At 45.5% G+C, this 26,439-nt stretch overlaps 1 protein-coding gene and 1 pseudogene across 4 annotated transcripts in view; both read right to left on the reverse strand.

Annotated features, from left to right (window-relative positions):
* The window catches only part of WIPF3 (WAS/WASL interacting protein family member 3), a 65,601-nt gene extending 41,218 nt beyond the window's left edge, over positions 1-24,383 (reverse strand). For 2 of the 3 annotated variants that reach the window (XM_080932236.1, XM_080932234.1), the window contains exons 1-2: positions 24,243-24,383; positions 6,030-6,236 (exon numbers count right to left, since the gene is read on the reverse strand). In XM_080932236.1, coding sequence (XP_080788362.1) covers positions 6,030-6,179 — 150 coding nt within the window. In that variant the 5' untranslated portion in view covers positions 6,180-6,236; positions 24,243-24,383. The remainder of the gene's footprint in view (positions 1-6,029; positions 6,237-24,242) is intronic. The other variant, XM_080932235.1, reaches the window with a different exon arrangement.
* LOC308432481 (prohibitin 1-like) lies at positions 3,992-4,854 on the reverse strand (annotated as a pseudogene). Its single transcript has one exon. The product of its transcript is annotated as a prohibitin 1-like (transcript).
* Positions 24,384-26,439: the final 2,056 nt, after the last annotated feature.

Here is a 26,439-nt window from a genome sequence, read left to right on the forward strand (position 1 = left end):
TTGTGGTAGGCCCCAGGCATCATTATCTGGGTGTAACTGTGAACCATGCAAACTTCTCCTTTCTGTGCCTGCCACCCACCCACCCACAGCTGTGACAGAACAAACATGTTTGAGTGTCATCCTGAATGGTCCCTTGCAGTTGTGAGTGGCAGGTCCAGATACACTGCCTCTGGAGCAGACAGGAAATCTGACACACACACACACACACACACACACACACACACACACACACACACACACACCAAAACCAAAACCAAAACAAACAAACAAACAAAAACAAACAAACCAATACCACTGAGTTTCCAAAGAAAATAACTTGACCAACAGGGTAGAGAAGAGAGAGGGCACACTACAATTTCCGTTCTGCAGGAGTTAATAAACAGTCGTTCAGAACAGGTAGGTGACGTGCCTGGCGCTGCAGCATCTTCTGCATCAGTGTGTAAAGCAGGGACAGCCAAGCCTGTTCCTCCTTGATGTTTAAATAACAAGGTATGTACCCAGCTCTGGAGCAACTGTTTCTCTTTGAGGATGTTCTAGTTTGAATGGTAACAATGAAATGAAGGTCCAGAAAATCTATTTGATGAATGAACACGCAGGCTACAACCATGACTGTTACCAGATGGTCAGTGATGCCTACATCTGACTCTGTGAGGGAACAAGGCCGGCAGATAAGGTTCATGCACCTTTATGAAGTTTGGTCTCTCACTACATCTAATATAATTGGATACAAAGATACAAGAGGATTTGAAAATCAAACTTCAGTACAATTTTGCTGCTCAAACCCAAATCCATTGTGGATTAAAAATAAAACTGCAGATAATTTTTAAAAACCCATATCCTATAAACCAAACAATAACACTTTAGCTATAAGTGAACCAACACATGCCTTCCACAGGCAGTTTACATGGCTTATGGATTTTAAAGGGAGGAAGGAAAAGGAGGAGAGCCAAAAAGATGAAGGGGGTGGTTTCAGAAAAAAGATGAGAGAAGGGAGGGTAGAGCTGCCTGGCTGAGCAGACGGCTATCCCAAAGCCCCCGAAGCATCCTCCACCCTTCAGCCACACCAGACATGCACATGTCTAGAGTTGGGGGTGGGGAAAGAGGGAAAAGTCTTTGCAATCAATCAAGTTCTGGTTAGGCATCAGAAACTTCTAGGCCCATCTGTACAGAATAATCCTGTTTTGAAAAAGAACCTCATTGAATAAGTTTATCAAGAATGCTGAACTTGGCTGGATGGTCGTGGCATGCCTTTAATGCCAGCACTGCAGAGGCAGGCAGATCTCTGTGAGTTCGAGGCAAGCTTGTTCTACAGAGCTAGTTCTAGGATGGCCAAGGCTACACAGAGGAACCATGTCTCTAAAAACAAAAATTAAAAAACAACAACAAACCCCACCGCCAACACCCCCTCCCCCAGAACTCTAGATATCTGATTGTCCTGGTTTTGATCAACACCCCCTCCCCCAGAACTCTAGATATCTGATTGTCCTGGTTTTGATCAGGTTTTCATCAAACTCTACCATGTCGGATCACATTTGGGTTGGCTAGGGATGTGGCTAACTATTGAAGTGCTTTCCAAGCATGCGTAAAGTTCCAGGTTACTACAGCAAACAGATAAACAATGGCAGATAGGTTTATCCACAGTGTGCTGGAGCACCCCGCCCACTACTGCTGCTACCCTCTTAGTAATTCTTCTTTACAGGTTCTTGGCTACAAATTCCCATTCGCCATGCTATATTCAGAGCTGGGTCTGGTCTCCCACTCCTCACCATCCCTGGGGTCCTGAATAATGTCTTGTTTATTATGGATTTTATTGGGCTTACAGTCCTGGCCACTAGTTATGAAAAACTGTTTCTCAACCCTGTTTACTCAGTCATTAGTTTCCTGCCTCATTCATTCATTCTTTTCCTACTTTCCTTCCTGTCTCCTCTTCTTCCCTCTTCTTCACCTCGTTCCCTGTCCCTTTTTCTCTTCCTTTCTTTCCTTCTTTCATAACATGCATGCCTATTTCAAATCAGACACAAAAAATATAAGATTAAAGGCAGACACTAATAAAATAAAAACATAATTAGAAAAATTACCATTTTGAAGGAGGGCTTTTAAAAATAAGTACCAAAGCCAGCTGGGTCAGTGTACTGGAACTCTACTTGGATTTTAGTTTGAAGTTCCTTCCAGACAGAAGGAACAGATACATAAAAGCCATGGTTGAACATAGCCTGAGAGAGGGGCTCAGGAGGAGCCAGAGCGGGAGCAGGCCCCAAACTGTGAATGCTGGGGTGAGCCCTGTTAAAAGGTCATGGGAAGTCCCTGAGAGGAAAAGCAGAGGCTAGTGATGAGACCACTGGTGACAGGTGCCACACAAGAGGCAGAAGAAGGCCAGGACTCTGGGGCAGATATTGGTGACTTGTCTCTGGAAAGGGCCAGAAAGTAAATATTTCAGAGATTTTGGGCCAAGGGGACAAGTGAGAGATAGCCTGTAGAAAATGGGAAATGATTTCCACAAAAACAGCTATCTCCCAAACTGAAAATGTAGTAATGAGAATTAAGCCAATTATTAGAATACAGGTCTACATGTGGGAAGGGCGTTCTTTTGGGTAGGATAACCTTTTTTCTTGGTTGTTCTGCCGGCTCTACTGCAGAGAGCCAGCCACCGAGTAAGCAAGCATTTCCATGTCTCACGAAATATTTTTCCTGCGATTCTTTGCCCTAGCTATGTGTCCAGAAAGCACATTGGTCACAGCCCGGGTTTGGGCCACAGGCTCTAGCTTGCCAGGTTCCCAGCAGCTCTGCCTGTATTCCCCTCTTGTGCGAGTGCTGCTTAGGCAGATCTTAGGTGTGCCCTTAAGTGTGTTTGTGTGCCCTGGGAGACTCCCTTGGAGAAAACTGAGTTTTCCTTTGGGAGCTGCTCTCTGTTGGAGACAGGGAATTAGGGATGGGGACTTGTACTGCTCTCAGGAGCCACCTGGCTTAGATTTCTGCATGCTGCCACAGTCTCTTTGAGTCCACATGTGCCTCAGCTCTGCTGTGTCTGACGGGCCATGTTTCTTTGCTATCTTCTATCCCCACTGCCTTCCATTATTAATTTTCTAAAGAAAGAATGTCTGGAGTGAACCTCGAAATCATTCACTGATTTGTTTAAGGATTGATCACTATTAAAAAATTGTCTCTCAGGAAATCACAATTTTGTTCCCACAAAGGACCTTCAAGACCTGGTTCCAACACCCTGGCCCATTTTGGAACCTTCAAGGTCAAACACTCCGACTAATTATGGTTTTTTTTGTTTTTTTGTTTTTTTTTCACTTCAGGTGGACCATTTCTTACCAGAAACCACGAGAAGGGGTGTCTAACTTGGTATTTTTAAGTCCTAGAAGTTATACTTTTACTGATTTTACAGAATGAGTAACCCTAATTCAAAAATTTGAAATTCAGAATGCTCCAGATTTGAAAATCTTCCCTTCCATCTGTTTTCCCATCATCCTCTCCATGTTGGTCCATAAGATCTCTGTAAACACCAATGACATGAACTATTTTGCCTTTAATATGTAGGGTGACTATTTTTCCAGATTGCAATAATATATTTTTAATATATTAAGATTTACATCGTTATCTTCTGTTCCACATGACCTGTTCCTTCATGAGCAGACATTGCAAAAATAATAATAATAATGAGGAAGGTGTTGCAAAAACTTTACCAAAGGATTTTCTAATGAAATATTAGCTTTTATATTAGTCTATCAAATTTCCTTATGCTTCCTTTCTATTTATGGTGTGAATTATACAACAGATTTCACTGTGTGTACTATGCATGTTGGCAAGACCCTATAAATAATTGTAGTTCTTAACTAACACTGTGACATGGCACAGTTTTTTAATTTAGAGTGTAACATTAAAAATGTAGTTTCCATCACTATTATTTTCATTAGTCATATTATCTTCACTAGAACATATTTCTGTTCATATCTTTGTGTGCATCTTTTTGGTTCCTTTAGGGTTAAATTCTTTACTTTTTCTTTCTTTTTTTCTTTTTTTGAAGTGATTTTACCTTTATTTCTTTCACTTTAAGACAATCATTCAATTTCACAGTGATTTCTGGGGTGGGGCAGAAGGAAGGCATCACTCAGAATGCTCCAGGCCGTGACCTGGTTGGCCTCACTGGGGAAGCTGGAGGAGCAGGGACTGCCCTGCTGGCAGGTAGGTGATGTTCCCAGAGCAGGAGAGCTGGTATGCCAGGTCCTCAGCGGCTTTCTGCTTCCACAGCTCAATCAGGCTGTGGCCTGTGAGTTGGCGATCAGCTCAGCTGCCTTGGAGTCCCCCTCAGCAGGGACGATGGCTGCCTCCTTCTGCTGCTCAGCCTTTCCCACCACAAATCTGGCCCTCTCCGCTTCCTGCTGAGCCACCTGTTTGGCTTCCACTGCCTCTGTGAACTCCTTCCCGAAGGCCAGATGTGTCAGGGACACGTCATCCAGGATGAGCCCAAATGTTGCTGCTCGCTCTGTGAGGTCATCGCTCCCCTGTCTGGAGACCAGCTCTCTCTGGGTAATCAATGTCCCAGCATTGAGCCACCGGAAGAGGATGCGTAGTGTGATGTTGACGTTCTGAAGTCTTCACTACCAGTGATAACCAGAACATTTCGTGGCTGAGAGCGGCAGTCAAAGATAATTGGTGTCTGTACCCAAGGGATGAGAAAGTGAGTCCCTTCCCCTGCCACAGTGTCCCGTATGCCATGGAATCGGTCAAAGATGACAGCCCTGTGTCTAGCATCCATGTTATATAAAGCAGAGTTCACTGTGTCTCCTGCAACTGCTAACGCCAGGCTGAACTTTCCTTTCCGATGGACTCAAACACTTTGGCAGCCATGACTCCTCTGATCTCCACCTGAATCCCCCTAGAGTTAAATTCTTAACCATCCCTAAAAAGAAAAACCACTTGACTACATAGTGATGCACACGGGCACGCAGGATTGTTTCCTGTTTAGAACACCCTAGAAAGAACCGTTCACCATTTACGACGCTCTAGCTGTGAGCACCAGCAGGAGTGTTTGCACATGGTCATTCTTCAAGACCCACTAACTGCCTTTGATGCTTTTATGTCTACGGCTGTTGCATTTCTTCGGTGTCAGCAAACTGAGGATCTGTGAACAGTTTCCCATTTGCTCTCTTTATTTGTGAACTGTTTGCCCCCCTGTGGTGATGATCTTGAACTTGAGCACGTGGAGGCAAGCTCAGCAGTGAAACTTCAACACTTATTACTAGTCTGCCCTCGTAATTTTCCTGTCAGGCAGGACCTGAGGACATTAATCATTGCCACACTTGAAGGGTGTCACTGGCATTGCATAGGTAAAGGCTGAGGGTGATGTTAGATATCTTAAAAATGTACAGCTCGGTGACTCCCTACCCCAGTTAGTTGGTTCCAGTGTCACTGGTGCTGAGGCTGACTCTATTTCCGAACAGACCAGCCACCCTCTGTGGCCCTCTTTTGGCACAAATCAAAGGACTAAACTAAGAAAACATGCCTGGAATAGCAGTAGACTAGATTTATTGGTGCAGACACTGGGAGCTTCTATCAGCGAGTCCCATTTCCCCGGGGCTTTCACTTAACATGTAACGTGGCTGGACAGAGAACAGGGTGCTGAAGCCAGGGTACCATCATCTCCTGCATAATACCCGACGTGCAAATTAACTCTCCAGTGTCTCATGGGCCTGACCTCTCACCAGACCCTCCGGTGACGGAAAGTCACTCAGGGAGACTGGGAAAGCCTGTACCATGTGGACCTGATGGGGACATCACAGAGACTGAAAAAGGTGCAATGATATTTGCACAGGAGTCAGGGAGGCGAACATTTAGTCCAGACTGGTTAGGAATCAAACCCCAAAGCAGCCGGAGACAACATCCCAAGGTGCACCTGTCATCTGGGTGCCCAAGGCAGCTGCACCAAACATCAAACTCCTTCCTTTCTGGCTCATTCAAAGTGCACTGTGCACGAAGGTCTGTGCTCCACAGCAAAACACAGAGAAAAAACAAACAGGTCTTACCGGGGGTCCTGGTGGAGGGGGAGGGGGAGGAGCCCCCAGAGGTGGAGGGGGAGGAGCCCCCAGAGGTGGAGGGGGTGGAGCCCCCAGAGGTGGAGGGAGTGGAGGCAGAGGAGGTGGTGGTGGTGGCGGCGGTGGAGGCGGCACCGGCATATGTCACAGTGTTGGTCTCTCTTGCTTAGGAATGGTTCCAAGAGAGTCGTTTCTGGTCTGCAAAAGAGGAAAAGGGATTGTTTTTAACATGGATGTGCTTTGTACACGGCTGATGCAGGTCTCCCTGACACGGGCATTTGTAGCCAGCTCCACTCTCCCTGCCTCCTTAGCTCGTCTGATCAGCCAATCACTGAGCACTCACGGGGAGGCCAGCCTGGGCTATGTGCTGGCAGCGAGAGAAGTAGATAATTTGGTGATAAGACCGATAGAATGTACCCTTGATTCTCCACAGAAAGGGAATATTTAAGCACACACCTCCCTCATTCTAAATTGATTTTCCCATGACTCCTGCATCATTAACCTGCGGTTTTATCAGTTTTAATGTGTTGGGCACAATCGCCATCTTCATAAACAGAATGGCATCCAGCCATTTTAATGCTTCACGTTCAGCTTCACACAGGATGCTGGCCTTAAGCAAGGCTTACGAGGGTGCTCTGATCTTCTTGTGCCTTTCCAGTATGTCAGCTATCCCTCTCCCTTATTGATGTTTCTGCATAACTGTCTTGGTGCTGTGTCCTTGATTAGACTTTCTACCTGGTGTTTGTGACACACAGAACTTCTGGCAAGGTTCTACAAACACAGTTCTCTTTCTAATGGTTAATATTATAAGGTATCTGATCTCCAGATACATGCATTTTTTTTGCAACCCCTAATGTGTGTGTGTGTGTGTGTGTGTGTGTGTGTGTGTGTGTGTACACCTGTGCATATATATTTCTTCACTGCTACAGAGGCGAACCCAACCAAGCAACAGAATACCTTTCTGCAACCACTGGTATGTCTCTACCTTTTCCATAGTGCAGACTTTGTAACCAGCTAGCCACAGTTCCCACAATAAACCTTGACAAACAGCAGGACCGTGCTGGCTTCTATAGGTGTACGCCACAACAGGCACAGCTTAGGGCACAGACACAGGCACGGAAGAGCTGGGATCGGGTGGTCTGTCTATTCTGATAGAGGTGTACCACCAGCAGCCGGGAAAGTCAGGGCATTCATTACAGGTCACTGAATGAGGAGACAGGTGATTGTATCCAGCCGAAAGAGGAGGCCGATTTAGCTAATCTTTGCAGGAGGCCACTGTGAAGGGGGTTCAGCTCGGCTTTACCACATCTTTCAGTAAATTAACCAGTTTCTGCTACTTAGGTTGCTTTGGTTTGCAAAGGTTTTAAAATGCTTTTCAGGCCAAGAAAGGATCAAGTGCCCACAGCGTGAGAATAGTTCTTTGTCTCTCTCTCTGTTCCTTACCTAGCTTTGTCCCAAGAAACCGAGGAGAGCAATTAGGTACCCCTGGAATTACGCCTTGCTGAAATCACAGGGCATAATTTTCCAAAGTTTGGGATTAAAGATATTTTCGTGTGTATGCTTCATGGCTGTGGAAGCATTTTCTCCCTTGACAGATATAATCACTAAATGATTTTTTAGAGAGGTACTTTTTAGAATCTGGTGGTTAAGCATACCAACCCCCAGGAAGTCCCGGGCTGCACCAGCAAGCTCTTTGATGCCTTCTGCTCTCTTCAACCATTAAGAACCATTTTTGCGTTGCTCTGAAATTTATTCAAAATGCCTAAGATATTTGAAAAGCCAGCTATCCAAAAGCTTTTATACTTCCCCGCAACCTGTGAAATATTCAAAAAGCAGCATTTGCACAAACACTAGCTACTTAAACAGAAGGGAGAATTTAAACAGACTGGCACCCAGGTCTGCTTGGCTTCTTCACCAGGTACATTTTATCTGGAAAAAAGATTGAGTGCTCTAAGGCATCAAGTTGATACCAGACAGAGTCCACAGGACGGGTCCTCTATACAACGAATCCCACACAGGTCCCAGGACACAGTGGCTGTGCTTAGCGTCACCATGGGTAACTAGAATAATCATCATGAAAGGAAGAGGGTAAACACCCCCCATGGAAGCTGGGGCAGCAAGGAGGGTAACAGTATCCCAGTCTGGAGGGGCTGCAGTCCTGACCCGGGGCCCAGCACTAAGCTGGTCTCAGTTGTCTGTCTGCAGGTGGCTTTTATAGCTTTTAGAATACCCACAGACCACCTGAGCTTACGGTTTCAGCATTTTCTATAAATCAAATCATGTACATAGTCAGGTAAAAACGCTTACCATTAATGGAAATTAGTAGTAAGAATAAACACAGTCATGATCAAGCCAATGATGTTTATCCACATGCCCTCGAAACCCATCTCCAATTTCTCAGGGGAACCTAAGCCGAATTCTTGGTCACTTATTTTTTCAGAGAAGTTGAACATATGCTTTCCTCCACACTCCCCCAGAACAGGCCAACACTGATCCCTGGGGACCACATTCTGAGAGACTCTGGTGGAAGCTCATAAGAAAGGCAGCGTCTCTGCTGGACACGGGCTCAGCGTACAGGGTAGTATCTTCTAGTAAGGGATGCACATGCCAGCTAAGGCCTCCTGAGTTTAGGAGGCTAAACACTGCCTCACAGCCACACGCTTTGTCCTTCCCGAGAAAACTGAGTTTTGCACAGATTCACTGACTTTTAGCAGGGCAAGCCTACGTGAATGGCAGGCTGTGCTTAGAGCCGGAAGTGACTAAGAAAGGTAGGGATGCCTCTCTCATTTCAGAAAGGTCCCCAGGAAGGACTGCTGCACCCGAGAAACACCCGTTTCCGGAAACTCTGGAACTCTGTCCTGTTCAGATGTTCCAGTCAGTTGCTAGCTGAACAGTTACAGGGTCATCTCTGCGGATTCTAAAAAAACTCATTCCTTAACCACTGTCATTACAAAACTCAGTGTCATGCCTCCAATGAGCTCATAAATCAGTTTTCGTTTATTAGGCTCTTGCTAAAGTGCAAATTGGCTACTAGCTCATTCACTGAATTCTTTATAATGGCTGAACAGCACTTGGTGAAGGGAAAACCAGAGATATTGATAATATTCACTATGACTCAAACGCATAATATCCACTGTGTGTGTGTTTCCCCAGGGTGAGAGTAGACTGTTGGTTTTCTTGTCTTTTCTTTTTTCTACCACTGGGGTGACACCTGTAAGGAATCATCACACACCTGTAAGGAAGCATCACTTTATGTAATAGTTTCATTTCTAAAAAGCATGTCTCTACTTTTGAAAAACAGAATCCACCTTATCCGTGAACACAATCAGATCATCCAGTGTAATGTAACAAGCCACTTTCTAAAATGAAGGCTACCTCTTTAATTTATGGTGTTAGATTTTACCAGGAGGGTGTTTTTTAACTTAACAGCTGGGTGGTACCTCTTCTCTGGGAACTAGGAATTATGCAGAAATGCTGTCCTTTGGGGTAACATCATCTGGACTAGAGATGGCAATGAGCCACCTGCCAGACACAGGGTCAGCATCCTTAGCAGTATCTTCCCAGTAAGGAAGGCATGTGCTGACTAAGGTCTCCTGTGCCTGGGATGCTCACTGGATAAGGTGGAGTCTGATGTTCAAAAGAAGAGGTGCATTTTTTTAAGAAATGTAACTATTACATAAGGTGACACTTGCTGGAATTACAGATGATTAGAACTGCCCCATGTGGGTCCTCAAGAGTGCTCTTAACCACTGAGACATCTTTCCTGGCATGCCTTATTATTGCGAAGAAAAGCAATGCTGGTTTTTTGTGATAACTAAGGGAGACTGACACAGCTTTAGAGACATTATCCACATCACAGAATTCCAGAGAGATAATGTAAGACCCAACAGTTTATACCCAGCCTCACTGCCATTGCAATAAAAAGGCAAGTGTAAATGTTTTTAATGCCAAATTCAAGTTCCTGGATGTGCACTGATGATAGCACAGGAAATCTGGTTCTACAGTTAGCAAGCATGGCTGCCATTTATTTGGGCCTACTTTCTCTTCCTAGCTCTCGGTTTTCCCTATATACATTGCATGTTTTCCCTTATATGTGGAATGTGTGTGTGTATATGCATGTGTATATGTGTGTGTGCATGTGCATATGTGCATGTGTGTGTGTGTGCTTGTGTTTATGTATGTGTGCATGTGTGTGTATATGTATGTGTGTATGATGGGAATAGACATGGGGGGGGAGATCTTAAAAGTGAGAAGGGGACAGCAGGGAGCACCATTTGGAGGAAGTAGGAGAGTAAGAGATTAGGAGAGGAGGGTGGGGGTGAATTAAAACAAGGCATCCTAACTTTGAAAATCATGAAAAGAAAGAAATACAGCTAATATCCAAAACAGCAATCCCACTACAGAAGCTATCAACCCAGAGGGATGTAACCAGCAAGAATCATCAAGTAAAAAGGGCCACAAAGTGGAGAATACATGCATATTGATTTTTTAGCTACTACAGAGAGAGTCAAATACTTTTGAAGTATTGACATACATTCAAGAATAAAAGTATATTAAAAGATGTAACTGTAAATACAAGAAAAATTAAGGGAAGTGATTCTATCAGCCAAAACTGAATGGCAGAAAAGAGATTTCAAAAGGAACAGTGTGGGGTGTGTGTGTGTGTGCACGCTTGCGTGCGCACATAGGCACACGTGTGTGTGTGTGTGTCAGTATTTGGCATTGATTATGTTTTTCACCACATGAAAAACACATACAAGCAAAACCATGGTCCAGAGGAATTCAGGGATTAGAATTAGCTATAGAGTCATTTGGAAAAAAATGAAAACAGTTTACTTTCAGGTAGAGTATGGAAACAAGACAAATTAAAATGGTTCATTAGTTAACACATTAAAAGGAAAAATTAGCAGTAAAACTCGAGCAGAACAGAATAAAAATAAACGCAGGCGTATCTGACCATTAGTTCATGAAAATAAGCTAAACTTGCAAGCTACTGAGGATGCTTTCAGATTGGACTGAAATCCACCTGTGTGCCGTCTAAATCATGCACACTGAATCAGGAAACGTTGAAATCAGTCCAAAACCATAAACAAGACAAATAAGAATTCTTTACAATGCCGATGCACCAGAAATATTAACTGCTGATTAGCACTGATCAAAGTAATAATGCAAACTTGCAAGGAGTCTGTGGTAGATCATTTCCACAACACCGGCACTCAGGAAGCAGAGGCAGGAAAGGTACATGTGTAAGACCAGCCTGAGCTCTACAATGAGCCTTTCAAGCAAGCAAACAAACAAACAATACCATTCTAGGCCACCCAAGAAGACGGGACAGAATTGGTGTTTTTATCGAGGAATTGCCCACCCATATCAGACCTATTAGACATGCTAAAGCTGGGAACATGGCTAAGTACCGAAGTGCCTGCCACAAAGGCACTAGGACCTGAGTCCACATCTCCAGAACCTGCATAAACGTTGAGCTCACATCTCTAGCTCTAGCAATGACCGGCTGTGGAGGGGATAGGCACATCCCTGGAGCTCGCTGGCCAGCTAGACTAGCAAAACTGAGGAACTGTAGGTTCAGTGAGAGCTTCTGTCTCAAAATAGAAGGTAGAGAGCAAACGAGGAGGACACCTGAAGCTGACCTCTGACCTCCAAGTGTGCTCACACCTGTGCAGGAACAATACATACACCAGGTATACAAACGGAAAGGCTTATATAAATGGAAGGTAGGAAAAAAATGATGGTATGCCCTGAGCATAAAAGATTTATTCTTTAAGTAGTTCTTAATATAGGCACAGAAGCACTGTACAATTGCTGCTGCTGTGCAGGGGCGGGGGTGGGGATGGGGGGGTTGGGTGATCGAATTAACCCAAAGGCAAAGGCAGGAACACAGCAGATCAGACTCTCTTTAGAATCCAATACAGGAAGACTCAGAGAACACCTTTCAAATGCTAGCCCGGAAAACTCTGGGGCACTAAATAAACAACTGAACGATCCTATGAAGGTTGTGACAAATGGAACATTGCCAAAGCACAGGTCAGAGCATATCACAGCTGTCAGCGATGACAATGACACAGACGGACGGGAGGACAGCTCCTGAGGACTCTAATGACAACGGCTGCTAAAGGGAGTAGAGAAAAAGAAACCAACTTTCATCTGTGAGTTTATAAACAGATATTTAGAAATTAGGAACATGATAAATGTTACAACTTATGAAGGCTCAAGGCTTCTCTGAAAATCAAACATCAAAATAAATCCTCCAAAGGATCAGAAAATACAAAAAGAACAAGGAAGGAAGGGAACCCGAGACAGTCAGGAAGACGCTAAATGTTTCTGCTCTAATCTGAAATCACATATTAAATTGGACAGCTTTCAATTAAAATACAGATTAGTAAAGTGACCAAGACAAGAAAGGATGGGGCACACTGAAAATGTCAAAGGTCTGCTGACAGTAAACAGAAAGGCCCTATAACCACCCAGCTGCTGGGGAAGAGGTTAACTATGGGTAGCAGACAGACCCAAAGCCGAGACAGACAGACCCCCCCAACTCCCACAGCACTGACCAATCTCACTCATGAGCAAGATCTGAGAAACATACATAAGCAGAAATCTGAAATATTTAAAGTAACACCCGTCAGCTAAGGCTAGTTCAAAGTCAAGGGCATTTCAGCCAGGTGTGGGGGTACACACCTTTAGTCCCAGAACCTGGGAGGTCGATGGAGGAGGATCTCTGAGTTGGAGGCTGGAGAGTGGGTTCCAGGACAGCCACAGCTACACTGGAAGACTCTTGTCTTGAAAAACCTAACGCAGGAATATTTCAAGGCAAAAGCCACCTACTGATCTAACTTCTCATAGTCAGAGCACTGACAAAGAAAGTCAGCATCTGCAGTATGGGCTCTGATGGTGAAAATGCTTGCTGCTCAAGCCTGAAAAGCTGAGCTTGAACCCTAGAACCCATGCAAAGGTAGAATGAGGAAACAGATTCTACAGCCCTGTCCTCTGACCTCCCCATGAGCGCTGTGTCACACAAGCCCCCACACATTTTATACTCCCCCACATACAGTGATCATAAATAGAATGATTTACATAGCTGTCTCTCGACTACAATACAAAACACGTCACAGTAAATGAGGAAAGACTCCAAACATTCCAGTTAAAGTCAGGAACAAATCAGGAATGAGTACACTGTCACTACCCCGTGTCATCACTCTAGAGGTGAGAGTCACTCGATTCAGTTATGAAGGAAATAAAACACATATTCGGCAGGGAAAACCTGAGAGAATCAGAGGGAAGATAACTTTGAATCACAAGGAAAGTTTTCAAGGTGACTCTTCAGAACCCGTAAGCAAAATCTCAGCATCCCTTCCGTGCATAGAAAACAGCTGCTCGAAAATACTGTCACCCTCAGAGACAACTGCTCTCGTAAGTCAGCCTGGAAATATGGAACAGAAGATTCAGAGATGAGATGAACCTGTAAGACACGGCTGAGAAACAGAGAGGACGCAGAGAAAACACACTTTACTTTCCAATGCCCGACAAAGGTCACACTGGGCTGTAAACCTCAGTGACCATGGTGGAAATACAGACTTGCTTGCTTTTCAGAGTGGGGCAAGACACTCTGAAGTTCACATGCAAAACTCAAGGCCTTGGATAATAAAATGATAAAGCCATAAGCCATACCATTAAGGAGAATAGAGAAGTACTTGGGCAGTGAATCTCAGAGCCCCAAACAAATATGTATATATATATATATATATATATATATATATATATATATATATATATATATATATATATATATATATATATATATAAAGGACACTGCACATGGGATGAGGTGAAAAAAGACTTATTATTCAATAAAAATTACTGAGAAAATCGAGGAGCAAACGAGAAACATAGATGTTAATGTAAGGATCCCATGCTGTGCCTTAAAAGAAAACCCAAAATACTAAAATTTTAACATCTAAAAAAGGGAAACTATTATCATATGAAAAATATAAAAGATTTTAAAAAATCCCTCAAGACAAAGTATGGGGGAGACTGTTTGGTGGGTAAGAGCTCCAAGTAACGGAGAAATGAAGACAAATTAGAGGGAAACTGTATCATATCAAAGTTATAGTAGGATCGCTTTTTAATTTTTATACAAAGACTTACACATTCATAATGAAAAGCAATAAGGAGATGATATAGATATAGATATAGATATAGATATATTGCCTAAACAGTTCATAGCTTTAAAAGAAAGAGTATAAGTGACATTAATGCACATTCAAAGATGCTCCATTTTATTCATGAAAAAATGTTGAGTCAAACCCACAAAATACTGTTCTGTGTCATCAGCTCATCCAGGCTCACAGTGTGCATAAACACGCACTGGAGAGAGTGGGGGGCTCACTTACTCTCCTGCACTGACAGAGAGCAGAAGTCACTCGCTCCCGTGTGCTGGGGAGCGTGTGGGGTCAAATGTATCAACTTTTACACGTGCTTTCCAATTTTAAGACTTTATCTTTGTGACATGCCCATACGTATGAGAAACAATATATTTTTTAAAATAGCTAAAGACCATAGAAATAGCTAAAGTCATAAAGCATATGACTTACTACCATTGGTGAACTAAGTTAATCCACACCCTATAATGGTTAACGAGATGGCTCTTTATAAAGAATATAGTAGACTTGGGTGTGACAACTGTCATGGTCTCTAGGTTACAGAAAGTAAAAAAAGAGAAAGAGCAGTCTGCAGCAAATGCACAGTCTGCGCATTTATAGCCACGCTTTGGCTTAGATATGCGGACGGCATCTAGAACACGGAGCAGCTAGGTAGCCTGAGAAGGGTTGGTACTACACACTCCTTACACGCTCAAAGCATCCGTGCACTGTTACCTGTTCCCAAATCAAAACGACGAATGAACAGATTCAACCAGGGCCTTGCTAGTTCTGGGTTCCTTATTTGGAACCGTGAAGTTTGCTTGTTTGTTTGTTTTAGGCTTCATACCACTCAAAGGAGATCTCTGTGCCAAAACAGGAAATGTAGATGAACGAGAAGCAAAGACATCAAAGCAGTATTGACCCTTCGCCAAGAGCTACCATTGAGCCTCTCCGTTTGCTCCTATGAGGATCCCCACACACAGCCACTCTCATCCACAGTGTCAGGGGTGGGGGTGGGGAGACTGGCCAAGTGTGCTAGGAGAACAGTCAGAGATGGAATAAATCACTCCCCAAGCACTGCTCACAGCTAACTTCTACAAACTTGAGGTGAGCTCACTGCTTTACCGCAGTCTTCCTAAACCTTGTTGCCGTTTTGACTTCTTTTCAATCAAGATGCTTTCACATCGCTGTGGCAAACAGATGTGTAAGATAGGTATAAAACCAACCATTCGTAACCAAAGCACATTGCATGACATTCTCAAGGAATTAATCACAACAGTACACAAGCAACTAAAACTCCTCGGGTCTTTGATAATAGTGTAAGGTTGCCATTGGTCAAGAATGGAAGCAAATGTGCTTTGCAATTTTTTCCATAAGAACCTAAATCTTGACTGGGTTTTGATACCTAGGATGTAGCCCATCTTCAATGTTTTTCAAAATTGCTTGACAAATTTGACTTTATAATAAATGCTGCTTTTGATCCTTTGTGTAGTATAAAACTCCAGATATGAATTAGAGCCTGTTCTAGTTTGGGTTTTGGTGCTCTGGTAAGTCTCTGGCTAAAAGCATCTGGTGGCAGAAAGGATTTATTTCATGCCACTGCTGCCAGCCCTTCAGGAACGGAAGTCAGGGCAGGAACCAACAGGCAGGAACTGAGAACCCACCGTGCGTCTAGAAACACCAGAAAGACACACACCAGGCACCAGCCCCACTACACTTTCCATCTTCTTTCTAGAACTCTGCTAGTGGGATTCTTGAGTGTAGAACACACACACTTGGGTAAAACTCAGAGCAACAACTCTTAAACCATGCAAGAGCTGTTGAAATGTGGGGAAGGCAAATTTCACACTCAAGATCATTGTCCATCTGTCCATCTGTGTTTAGTAGTTATGCCTGAGTGATTCAGCTTTCCCTCTGATTTACGGTAAAGCAGAACAGTGGGAACAAAGGTATTTTATCCAAATATCAGGCGAATAAACATCGGCTCTAAGTAGACACGTAACACCAATTTCTGCCATTCTTATTTTTGTTTTTCCCATATCTCTCTCATCTGTCTGTCTGTCTGTCTATGAGTACTTATATATGTATGTGTGTATAAACATCACCCACTCTGACAAGGCACATTCATTTTTCATTATAATTTTATTCTCTGATGGTCCTGGTTAGTCTCTCCTTGATGGAGCTCAGTCTGGGATGACGATTGCTTAGCATAGGCAAACTCCCTGAGTTCTGTCCCCAGCATGCCCAAAACAATGCTGAAAGGCATGGGTATTTGCTAATAATTTGCTATAATTTGTTAACAAAATGGCAGTTCACATGTTCTGATTGTAAGTAGCAATCTACCTGTTACCTATACAATCCACTTTCACCCTCCGCTCCCGCAAGAGAGACATAACCCAGCATGACACATAGTATCAGCCTCATTTTCAAGATGTGGAAAGTAATCACCCCGAGGAGCAACAGCTGCAGTTTTGCAAACCACAGGGCACCTAGGCCAGTGTGACACTAGGCCCATGTGCCTCTGTATCCAGCCTTTGCCAAGTTCATCCATCTCCCCTGAGTCTGCAAAGGATGACACATATGCACTGCTGATCACTGCCATACACTAACTGAACATACCTATGGGACATGCTAAAATTCCATATATGTGTAAACCAAGCATTAAGCATGCTTGATCATGCTTACTAATTTTCAGCATGGCTGGCACTGTTCTCCCTCCTCTCTGCTTCTCCTCCCCTTCCTGCTCCTCCTCTTCCTGCTCCTCCCCTTCCTGCTCCTCCTCTACCTGCTCCTCCCCTTCCTTCTCCTCCCCTTCCTGCTCCTCCTCTTCCTAGCCCTCTTAGTCCTTCATTGCAATGGGGGGGATCAAAGCCAGGCCTTGTGCATTCTAGGCAAGTGTTCAGTATACTGTTGGGCCACATCTCTAGACCAGCATCTTTCATAGTCAACCGTAGGTAGAAACATGTCTCATGGCCATCAATTTATGAATGCAATATAATGGACAATAAAAAGCCATGAAATTCACTTTGAATGTTATTGTGCAAGAAAAGGCAAACACACACACACACACACACACACACACACACATATACACACACAGACAACAACACCAAAAACAACAACACAGTTCCTCTATGTATCCACTGAGAAAAGGCCAGGATAGGTAAAGGTTGATTAATGGTGGGCAGAGCTGAAAGGAGAGGACATGGAGCTGGGTTTCTTTTGGATGATGCTGTGCGACTCTACATATTCTAGTAATCACTTAAATACTAAAAAGGATGACTTTAAGATGTGTAACTATCTCAGCGAGGCTGTAATTAAGAGATAGAGTGGTCTTCGCCACATACAGCAGGTGAGGCAGAACGCAGGGCACAGAGGATCAAGAGAAATAAAAGCACGTTGGAAACATGAATAAGAAGCCAAGGAAGGAACTCGGGGTGGGCCTCCCCTGAGCAAACGGTGCTGGGATGAAGCTGGCTGTGCCCGGTACAGGGTGTGGTATGATGCTCACCAGGACAGGCTTCCATGGAATTTGGCTATGGGCTTTATTTTGTAAGGTTTTAGATCAAATGCATGTGGCAACATCCCAGTGACTTTCACTGGTTTGTACAATGGTACGTTAATAATAAGGGGGAAAATTCAGGAAGGCAAGGAGGCATTAAGACATGGGGAGGCCTTTGTGGTTCAGTCCTGAGGGCTGTAAATGGTGTATAGTCCGCAGAGAGGAAGCAGCAACTGTCACACAGGAGTCAACGCTAGCAAGGGGGGACTGTTCATGCAGGATGAGTGACAGCAGTGGGAAATGCTGGGTGTTGGGATGGGGAGAAGGACACCTTGCCGAACAGATGACCTAGAGCTAAAGAGAAGCGTGGGGGAGGGACGCACAGGCAGAGAGAAAAGAGAGTTTAATTTGAAAGGACTCTGAAAATGCCCTGGCGAGAAGTAGCCTGAGATCCTGAGAGGGGCAGGGCTGGCTGAGAGGTCTAGGAATCTTCATGGAGACCTTGCTTCCTTTTCCAGCACGCTGGGAAGTGTGACATTTAAAATGACTGAGTCACCTTTGCAATTGCCAATTAAGTCAGGCCATGACTAATGGTGGCAGTGCTGGTCTCTGCCCATTAACCACCCCCTCTAATGGGGGAGGGGTCACCCAGCTGAAAAGATTTGCTTTCGCAGACTCTTACACTTAAGCATCTTCTGACATCATTCTGCCCAGTGAGGTGAGAGCAGACACCTGGGTGGGAGGTTGGGGTACCATTTTCTGAATAAAAAGGCAAAACCCCTCTAATAAGGCAATGCCAATCTTTAGCTACTGTGCTCTCCTCTTCTCTAGACTAGCCATGTAAACCCAGAGATACAGCAGCCTTCTTGTGACCATGAGGCAGATGTTTAGAATGAAGTATTACAAACTAGGAGGGGAGAAACAAAGACGGGAGGGAGCCTGGCTCTGTGGTGAGTGCTCCTTGCAGCAGCCCCAGATGACCTTTACTGAGAAGTTTACCTTTACACAACAGGCAATTTGCCTCTATCTAAGGTAGATCCAGATGTATACACGCTTCCTGTTTATTTTGGCTGTTAAATACAATCCTAGTTGAATCAAGTCATATCTGGGCATTATACACAGATACAGACAGACAGACACAGACACACACACACAGAGATGGGGTTGAAGGAAGAGGAGAGAGGGAAGAGAGAGAAACAATGTGACTATCAGTATTTTAGTTCGAAGTGTTTAAAATAGAACTTTATAGTATCTCCTTTTACATCTTAACAGTATTTCCCTTTTCCACAGTGTCTTTCTCCTTTCTCACCATTCTAAATTGGAAACTAAAAATGTTACCAGTATGGGGATGGGGAGCAGGTGGGGGGCGTGAGGTGGGAAGGTTCAGTGGTTAAACACCTGCCATACAAGCTTGAGAACCACAGTTCAGATCCCCAGAGCCTAAGAAAACGTGAGGTGGGATATTGAGCCTGTAATGCAGCTTGGGAGGTGGAGACAGGGATCCCCAGAGCAAGCTGGCAAATGAGTCTAGCCATCTTGGTGAGCTCTGGGCTTGATTGATAGACCCTGCCTCTGTTGATAAGATGGAAAGTCAACCAAGGATGATTCCCACCAACCTTGAGTCTCCCCTTGCATGTGCATCCGTATCTGTGCACATCCACAGACATGGTTCTACAAACATACAAAGACGAATGCACATACACCCACATGAAACATGGAAAATAATTTTCAGGTACAGCAAAGCACTGGCTGCTAGTATGAAGGAAAATCCGCAAACACGGTCATCTGTTGAAGGGGCTGCACTCGCAGACACCCTCCAGTCTTTTCTGGTTGATTGATTATAGTTCTTGCAAAAGCTTCAGCCAAACGTGTCCACCTGACTCTCCTAAGGATTACCATCTCTAGAAGGAGAAATCTTCCTCTCCCTCAGGAGCATGGCTGACAAAACAGCAAGTCACTGGACTGAAGTGCCCTGGCCCTTTACACAGGTGCCCTCCTGAGCTGTGGTCTGGCATGCTATCTCCAGAACCACAGTCACTAGAGTTCCAGAAAACATGTACTGTCCTCTGCCACAAAACTCCCATTGTCTGTAGGCAAGAATCATGCTGAAGACTTGGATCTCCATGGCAACAGTGCTGGTTTTAAAGGCCTGCCAGGGGAAAGTTATCCAAGGTTTCAGGACCAGGAAGAGCTGGTAAGTGATCTGTGTTTATCTCCTGGTTGCTGTAGATTGGGTCACAATTTGTGTTTCCCTTTTTGCTCTGGCTGTCGGGAAGCTCTGACCAGCTTTTGGTTCCCCTCTGGAAACTGCATTCACCTTATAATACATTCCTGCTCTATAGATTATCTCTATCTCTATGGACTGTAAGGTTTAGGGGTAATCTCCAGTTCTGCTCCGTGTGCTCCTTTTAGCTTAGCTCATTATGAATTTTCAGTTGCTTTCTACCTACTTCTGGCAAACTCAATAGTTTTATGGAATGGGGACCAAGGAAAGCCCATAGTTGTAAAAAGCACCAGGTTACCATTATAACAAAAGTATCCCTGTTTCATTGAAGATCACCGTGAATACAGCACAGTCCTATTTACCCATCTGTAAGGACTTTGAGCTATTCCCACTTTCACACAGAACGTAGGGGATTTGCCAAGAACCATGCAGCGAATCAATGATAAACTCAAGCCCATGAGTTCTGAAGTATACACCTCATAGCTAGTACCCGGTGCTTATTTGCACGAAGTGGAAGCATCCTGACTTCACAAGTTGAATCTAAAAATCTCCATGCCTGTGAGGGCTCTTGGAATGGTCTTACACCTCTTAGACTCTTAGCTTAGCTCTGACAGGAGTAAGCTGTTAGCTGTTAGGAACAGTAGCTAGCAGCCCGGGTGCCTTCCTCTGACAGCTTCATATACTGACCTAAAACCACCCATGCCACCCGCCCCCCCCCCCAGCTAACTCTGGAGCTGACCTGAACTTCCAGCCCAAAGATAAGTCTGACTGTCTCTTCTGGGTGCCACCATCTGAGACTTAGCCTGTCACCGGAATCCTACAAAGGACGGGATGTTCCTGAACATTTCCCAACAGTGTCTGGCTCACTCGGCACCCACAAGGCGTTTTTTTACCACATTGGCTCTGTTTCAGTAGATGACCCCTTGGTATGTGGACACTGTTGATCAAGATTCAATGTCTGGCTTCACATCTGGTGTGGGGAAAGCCCCTCCCCCCGCACTGCTCCCCACAAAAAGGAAAGAGCCAGATCAAATAGCAAGTGGAGGTTTCAAGTGCATTACTGGCTGCAGCCAAGGAGAGTAAGTATGGCGGTGTGTCTGTGAAGCATTAGCACAGGGGAGTTGCCCCCTTGGCAGTGGCCAAGGAACTAATGAATCTTTTTCTCAACCAGCCAGACTCCGATTTACTAGTTCCCTCTTCAAATCTGTCTTGTCATATGCTATGAGCCAAGTTCGTCAAATATTACAGTTCCTTTCTAAATATTTCATGCAGCCAGAGGCAGGCGTTCCACCATGAGAAGGCAGAACTCATCAGGAGATAACTGTGTGACAGGCTCGTTGCTGAGGGGACCCACACACAGATGTCTTGGTAGGGCTGCTCAGTGGTCTCTACCCCTAACCCTCACAGTCCCAAGAAGACAAAAGTTCAGTGTGCAGTCCAATGCTTGTGGAAAAAACAATCACATTTCTGTCTCTAAGTTCAGACTCAGAACAGAAATATAAGGCCATTAGGTCATATAACAGGGCAAATTTCAACAGGACATCATTCTTTTTTATAATGTGACTGTGTTCTGAAATGTTATTACATGTATAGAAAAAAAAGTATTTATTCCATTAAGTTATTTTTTGTAAGTTGATTTTACATTTTTGTTTCTGTTTTTGGTTGGGTTTTCTCTGTTTGTTTTGTTTTATTTTGGGTGTGTGTGTGTGTGTGTGTGTGTGTGTGTGTGTGTGTGTGTGTCACATTGAACTTGTGGAGGTCAGAGAACAATTTGCAGGGTCAGTTCTTTCCTTCCACCACATGAATTCTGGGGATTGAACTAAGGTTGTCAGGCTTAACACAAGCTTCTTTACCCACTGAGCCATCTTACCTCTCCTTTCTGTAGATTTTTAAACATTAGCCCCATAGATCTATTCTATCTGTCAAGCATAGAAGGCAGGAAAAGTTGAGGCTCCCCATGAAAACCCTCTCTGCTCTTCTGTGTTGATCTCATTCTGGTTGCAGCTCTCTCTCCCTGGCTCCATGATTCCTTTTTGTGTGTGTGTGTGTGTTGGAACTGACTGCAAAAATCTCAACCTGTACTCTACGGTTGCTGAACAATAATCGCCTAAAAAGAGCGTTGCCAGGCTGGGCCAGCTGGCTGTCTCCCATTCCTGAAACTGCATGTTCTTAGACACACACGCTCTCCTCCGCCCCTTCTGCTGCTGGCTGACTTACTGTAGCACCATGTCACACTCACAAGTGCCTGAAACCGGGGGCCCCTGGAAGGACTAAAAAGGGGGTATACAGCAGCCCTTCAGCTCTAGCAAGGCAGCCTGACATCTGCCCAGGTCAGGGCACCCGAAATTGCACCGAAATGGGTAGTGCGTTTGCAGTTTGAAGTGTCAGACCTGGGTTCTTATCCTCGGCACCCCTGTCTCTTTGTAGTTCGTAGCCGTGAAAAGGCACAATAGTTCCAGGAACCACAGGCTCTTGAGTTAATGCAGCTGGAGGCATCTACAGTGTCTGGCCATTTCCTGCAACTTCTGCACTGTTATTTTTTTTTTCCTCCCCTGTCCTTCCCCCTGTTTTCCTGATTTGGTTTCTCTGGGTCTAAAGTGCATCTCTAAAGTACATTAGTGGGGAGTCTGCAGCAGTCCATGAGCTGCCATGACGGGTGCCCTTCAGCATCAAATATCCACTTAAGTTGTTATTGAAGTAATAATAATAATAAAAAGCCACAAGTGATGTGCACAAGTCTAAAGCACATAACTTCCTGAGTTTCTAGTTACGGAAAGCCAGTCCAGATCCAAAGTGCCTTGAAGGTCTGTCTGCCCAGGTCAGCGGAAGAAAGCCCAAAGGCAGGCAGCCCGGTTCTGACAACTACCTCCACTTTATAGTTTAGAGAGGATAGCTTTCAGAGGAAGGCTGGGGCTGAACAGAGAGTTTATCGGTGAAAACCCTGGTCTGGTGGAAGAGCAGGATTCATTCCCAGTACCCACACAGTGGCTCACAAGGGGTACATCCACAACCCCAGTCCAGGGGATCCAATGCCCTCCTTTGACCTCTAGGGGCACCAGGCACACATGCCCAAAGAAGACTTACACAGAAAGTAAAAGGAGGGAATCTTAAAACCAAGGCTGTCTGATGATTACAACAATAACTGGTGTGGAGAAACCCTCTCCTGGCCCTCTCTGAGGTGTTGAGGGCTTCTAGCAAGAAGACTGAGGCACACAAGCTTTTAAAGCCACACAAGTCTGCCCAACAAATGCCTCGTTTATGTTCAAGGACCCCAGGCACAGAAGAAGAATGCCCATGTCCCATTGGAAACTTTCCTCAGAGTGTCTCCAGATTGTGTGTCAGAGATGCGTCTGGTTTGTCCTGATGCCATTAGACAGACTTTCTTCCTGGATTTCTATGCAGAAACATCTATCCAACTCAGATTCTCACACTCACGGCTGACACTCACACCACGTAGAAGACACTGTTCCCACAGGAGAACGGGTGCCTGCCATCCTACAAGAGAGTCCAGCATGTTCCTTTCCCAAGTTTGCTCCCCTTGAGCTCCTGGGTAGCTATTCAGGGGAATAGCCACAATTATTCAGTCCTGCACACCTCCAAAGGACTTTAAAGGCCATTTGTGGCCAGATGTAAATGGCTAGAGATAATGGACACCCCCCCCCCCCAACACACACACACTGGCTCCTGACCTCAGCAGGCTTGCAGAGAAGCCTCAGGGGAGTCAGGACACAAGCTCCTGGCCCAGCTCTGTCACCAGGAACTGTGTGACCTTGGATAAGTCACTTCTCCCTCAGGAATTGGCTTTCTTCCTGGGGATGGTCCAGTATCTTCAATCCTTGTTTGATTGCACAGGTTTCCAGATCTCTCCTAATCGCCAGGACCCTTCCTAGGTACACCCCCCCCCCACACACACACACCAACGAGCCCACCCTTTTGTTCTGGGGGGGGTGACTTGAGGAAGGGAAGCAGAGCCCCCTTGGGGCATCGGGCCTGAGAGGCCTCCGTGCCAGAAGCTGCTTACAGAACAGTACTGTCCTGGGAGATCACCAGGCAGCCCTGAAGTGACCTCGTGTCGCTATGGTCTCTTTCCGTCCCGTGGCGGGCGGGGAGCGAGTGGCTGCTGCTAGGGCTGGCACTGAGCAGCGCGGGGACATAGTCGCGGCTGGGAACTGCTGTCTGGAGGGGGGGAGGTCCTAGATACTCTCACTCGCCCAGCGTCCCCGACACCGCGGAGGCCATTTCACCTCGAGACTGTCCCCACCAGCCCCCGCGACAACCCGAATCGACCACTCCACTCAGGGCCCGGACGCAAGCGGAGCAGCTACCTGCAGCTGGTAGTAACCTGGTCTCCTGGACTTTAGCCGGCGTCGCCGTCCCCGCCGTCCCCGTCGCCTAGAGAATCCCAGTTAGTCTGGGGACAGTGCCTGGTGTTGCTTCTGCGCTCCTGGCTGAGCTGGGCTCTGCGCTCCTCGCTCGCTCCGGGCCGGGCTTAGGCGCTGCCGGGACGCGGAGGCGGAGCCGCCGCCCCCACCTGCTCTTGGCGGCCGCCCGGGAGCCTCGCCACCCGGCGCACGGGGACGCGGCCCAGAGGGCGGGGTCGCTCTGGCACCCAGGAGGCGGTCCTGGCCGCGCGGCGCAGCTACCAGGTACAGAGTCCCGAGTGTGTGAGCCTCGGGGACAATAGGACCAAGGGCTGGAGTACTCCTGCACGCCACCTCGTCTATATATTACAAACATTTCGGAGCCCTCGCTAAGCTCCATACAGCTCTATAAGCAAGGGGACAAAGGGAGAATGGGACAGCCGATGAGCAGGAGCAGGTACATACAATAAAGAGCCAAGGAGACATCCGGTGTACACAAGCAAAGGGGCACCCTATTCAGACTTGGGCTTCGGAGGGAGGGGTGGGTGTGTGGGTGGAGAGAACTGGGGACGCGGGAGGGGTGGGCAGAGAAGCTTATTCCCAGTGAAAGGTGAGCAAAAAAATCCTGGGAGGTAAGCAGCTTCCGGTGGGGCTGAAGGGGGAAAAAGGCAGTCTGAGATCTAGAGGAAGCCTTCTGAATGAAGTTGGGTGGCCAGCATGTTGATATCCGACTTCACTGTCTCACTGTCCAGAGCTTGGAGGATGCAGGAGATTTGTGCCTGAAGCTATGGTGTGCATTGTGCCTCTCCAGAAGGAGCAATTCAGGCTGGTATTTCCTGTCTCTCACATCTTAGGCATGCCTGCCAGATAAGGATGTCCTGCTGAAGTCTTGACTGGTCCTTGAGTGCCTGGGGTTCTTTTGTAAGCTTGTTGCTCTGTAGGGTCCTACAGTGCACTAGCTAAGGAGCCAAGCTCTCTCCCTTCAAAGCTCCGGCTCCAGACTTGAGGGAGTCAGTGCCAGCAGCTGGATACCACACCGGAAAGCAACCTATCTCTCCATTCACGCGGTCCCAGTTTATATCCCCATTGGACCTCAGCGACTTTCCTAATTACTTACGTTTATAGTCTGACAAACTTATGGTTAGAGTGCGGATTAAGAATACACTCGGGATGTCTTTTACTTTTGTGCTGACAAATATTCAGCATTCTGTTGATTTAGGTGAAGCGGGGGTTATGTGTAGAATGATAATACATATTCCTGGACATGAGACAATGAAGGCTCAAAATCACTAACGATTCTGTGTGAAGAATTACCAAGGGGCTGTTAGTCTCCCCCCCCCCATTAGTTAACTGTGCTCTGATTGGAAAAGGAAGGGAAGCTCAATCTGCAGAGAAGAATTATCTTCATGGTTATATAGAAGTCCCACCAGGTCTTCTATGGAGTCCCAAAACACAAACTATTTGCACAGACAGAGCCACTTATTTTGCAAGTGGCACAGTTTCTGAAGAATATTCCAATTCAGTATAATGCTTGATTCAAAGCAATGTTGTCTGTAGAGTGGGGTTGTTTGGGGTTGAAAACATGAAGTTTTTGTGCTCAAGAGTTCAGTGTCTCACGGAACATGTGGTACTCCCGGCATCCTTTTTCTCTGCACATTGCAAAAGGACTAAGTCCCTGGGAGCTATGTTCCAAATAGCTCAGCTGCTCTCCCCATCGTCTCTATGGACAGAATACAGAATGATAGACCAGTTAAAGACTGAAGGCAATGGTGTCAGTACCATGAGATCACCTAGACTTTCTTAGCATACTTGCCCAACTGAGTTCAATTCCCAGAACTACTAAAAATAAAACAAAGCAAGCCCTCCCAAACAACAACAACAGCCATAAAACTTATCAAAATTAACATAGTAGGGAGAGAGGAGATGGCTTGGCTACTAAAGGTTACCCGGCAGTTGGTTTGATTAATTGAAAGTGGGAGTTGTGTGTATCTGTGTGTCTGTCTGTCTGTCTGTCTCTGCCCTTTCATTCCCTATTCTCTTAATGCTTTGGTATCTAGTGATGCTACAACTAGATTTCAACCAAGAAACAACTAATGTGATACCACTACTATCTACAATAGATAAGAGTAGAAGATGGAGACAGTGTGGTGTTGCTAGGCAC

The sequence above is a fragment of the Micromys minutus genome (genome assembly GCF_963924665.1).
Source record: "Micromys minutus genome assembly, chromosome: 18".
Taxonomy (NCBI): domain Eukaryota; kingdom Metazoa; phylum Chordata; class Mammalia; order Rodentia; family Muridae; genus Micromys; species Micromys minutus.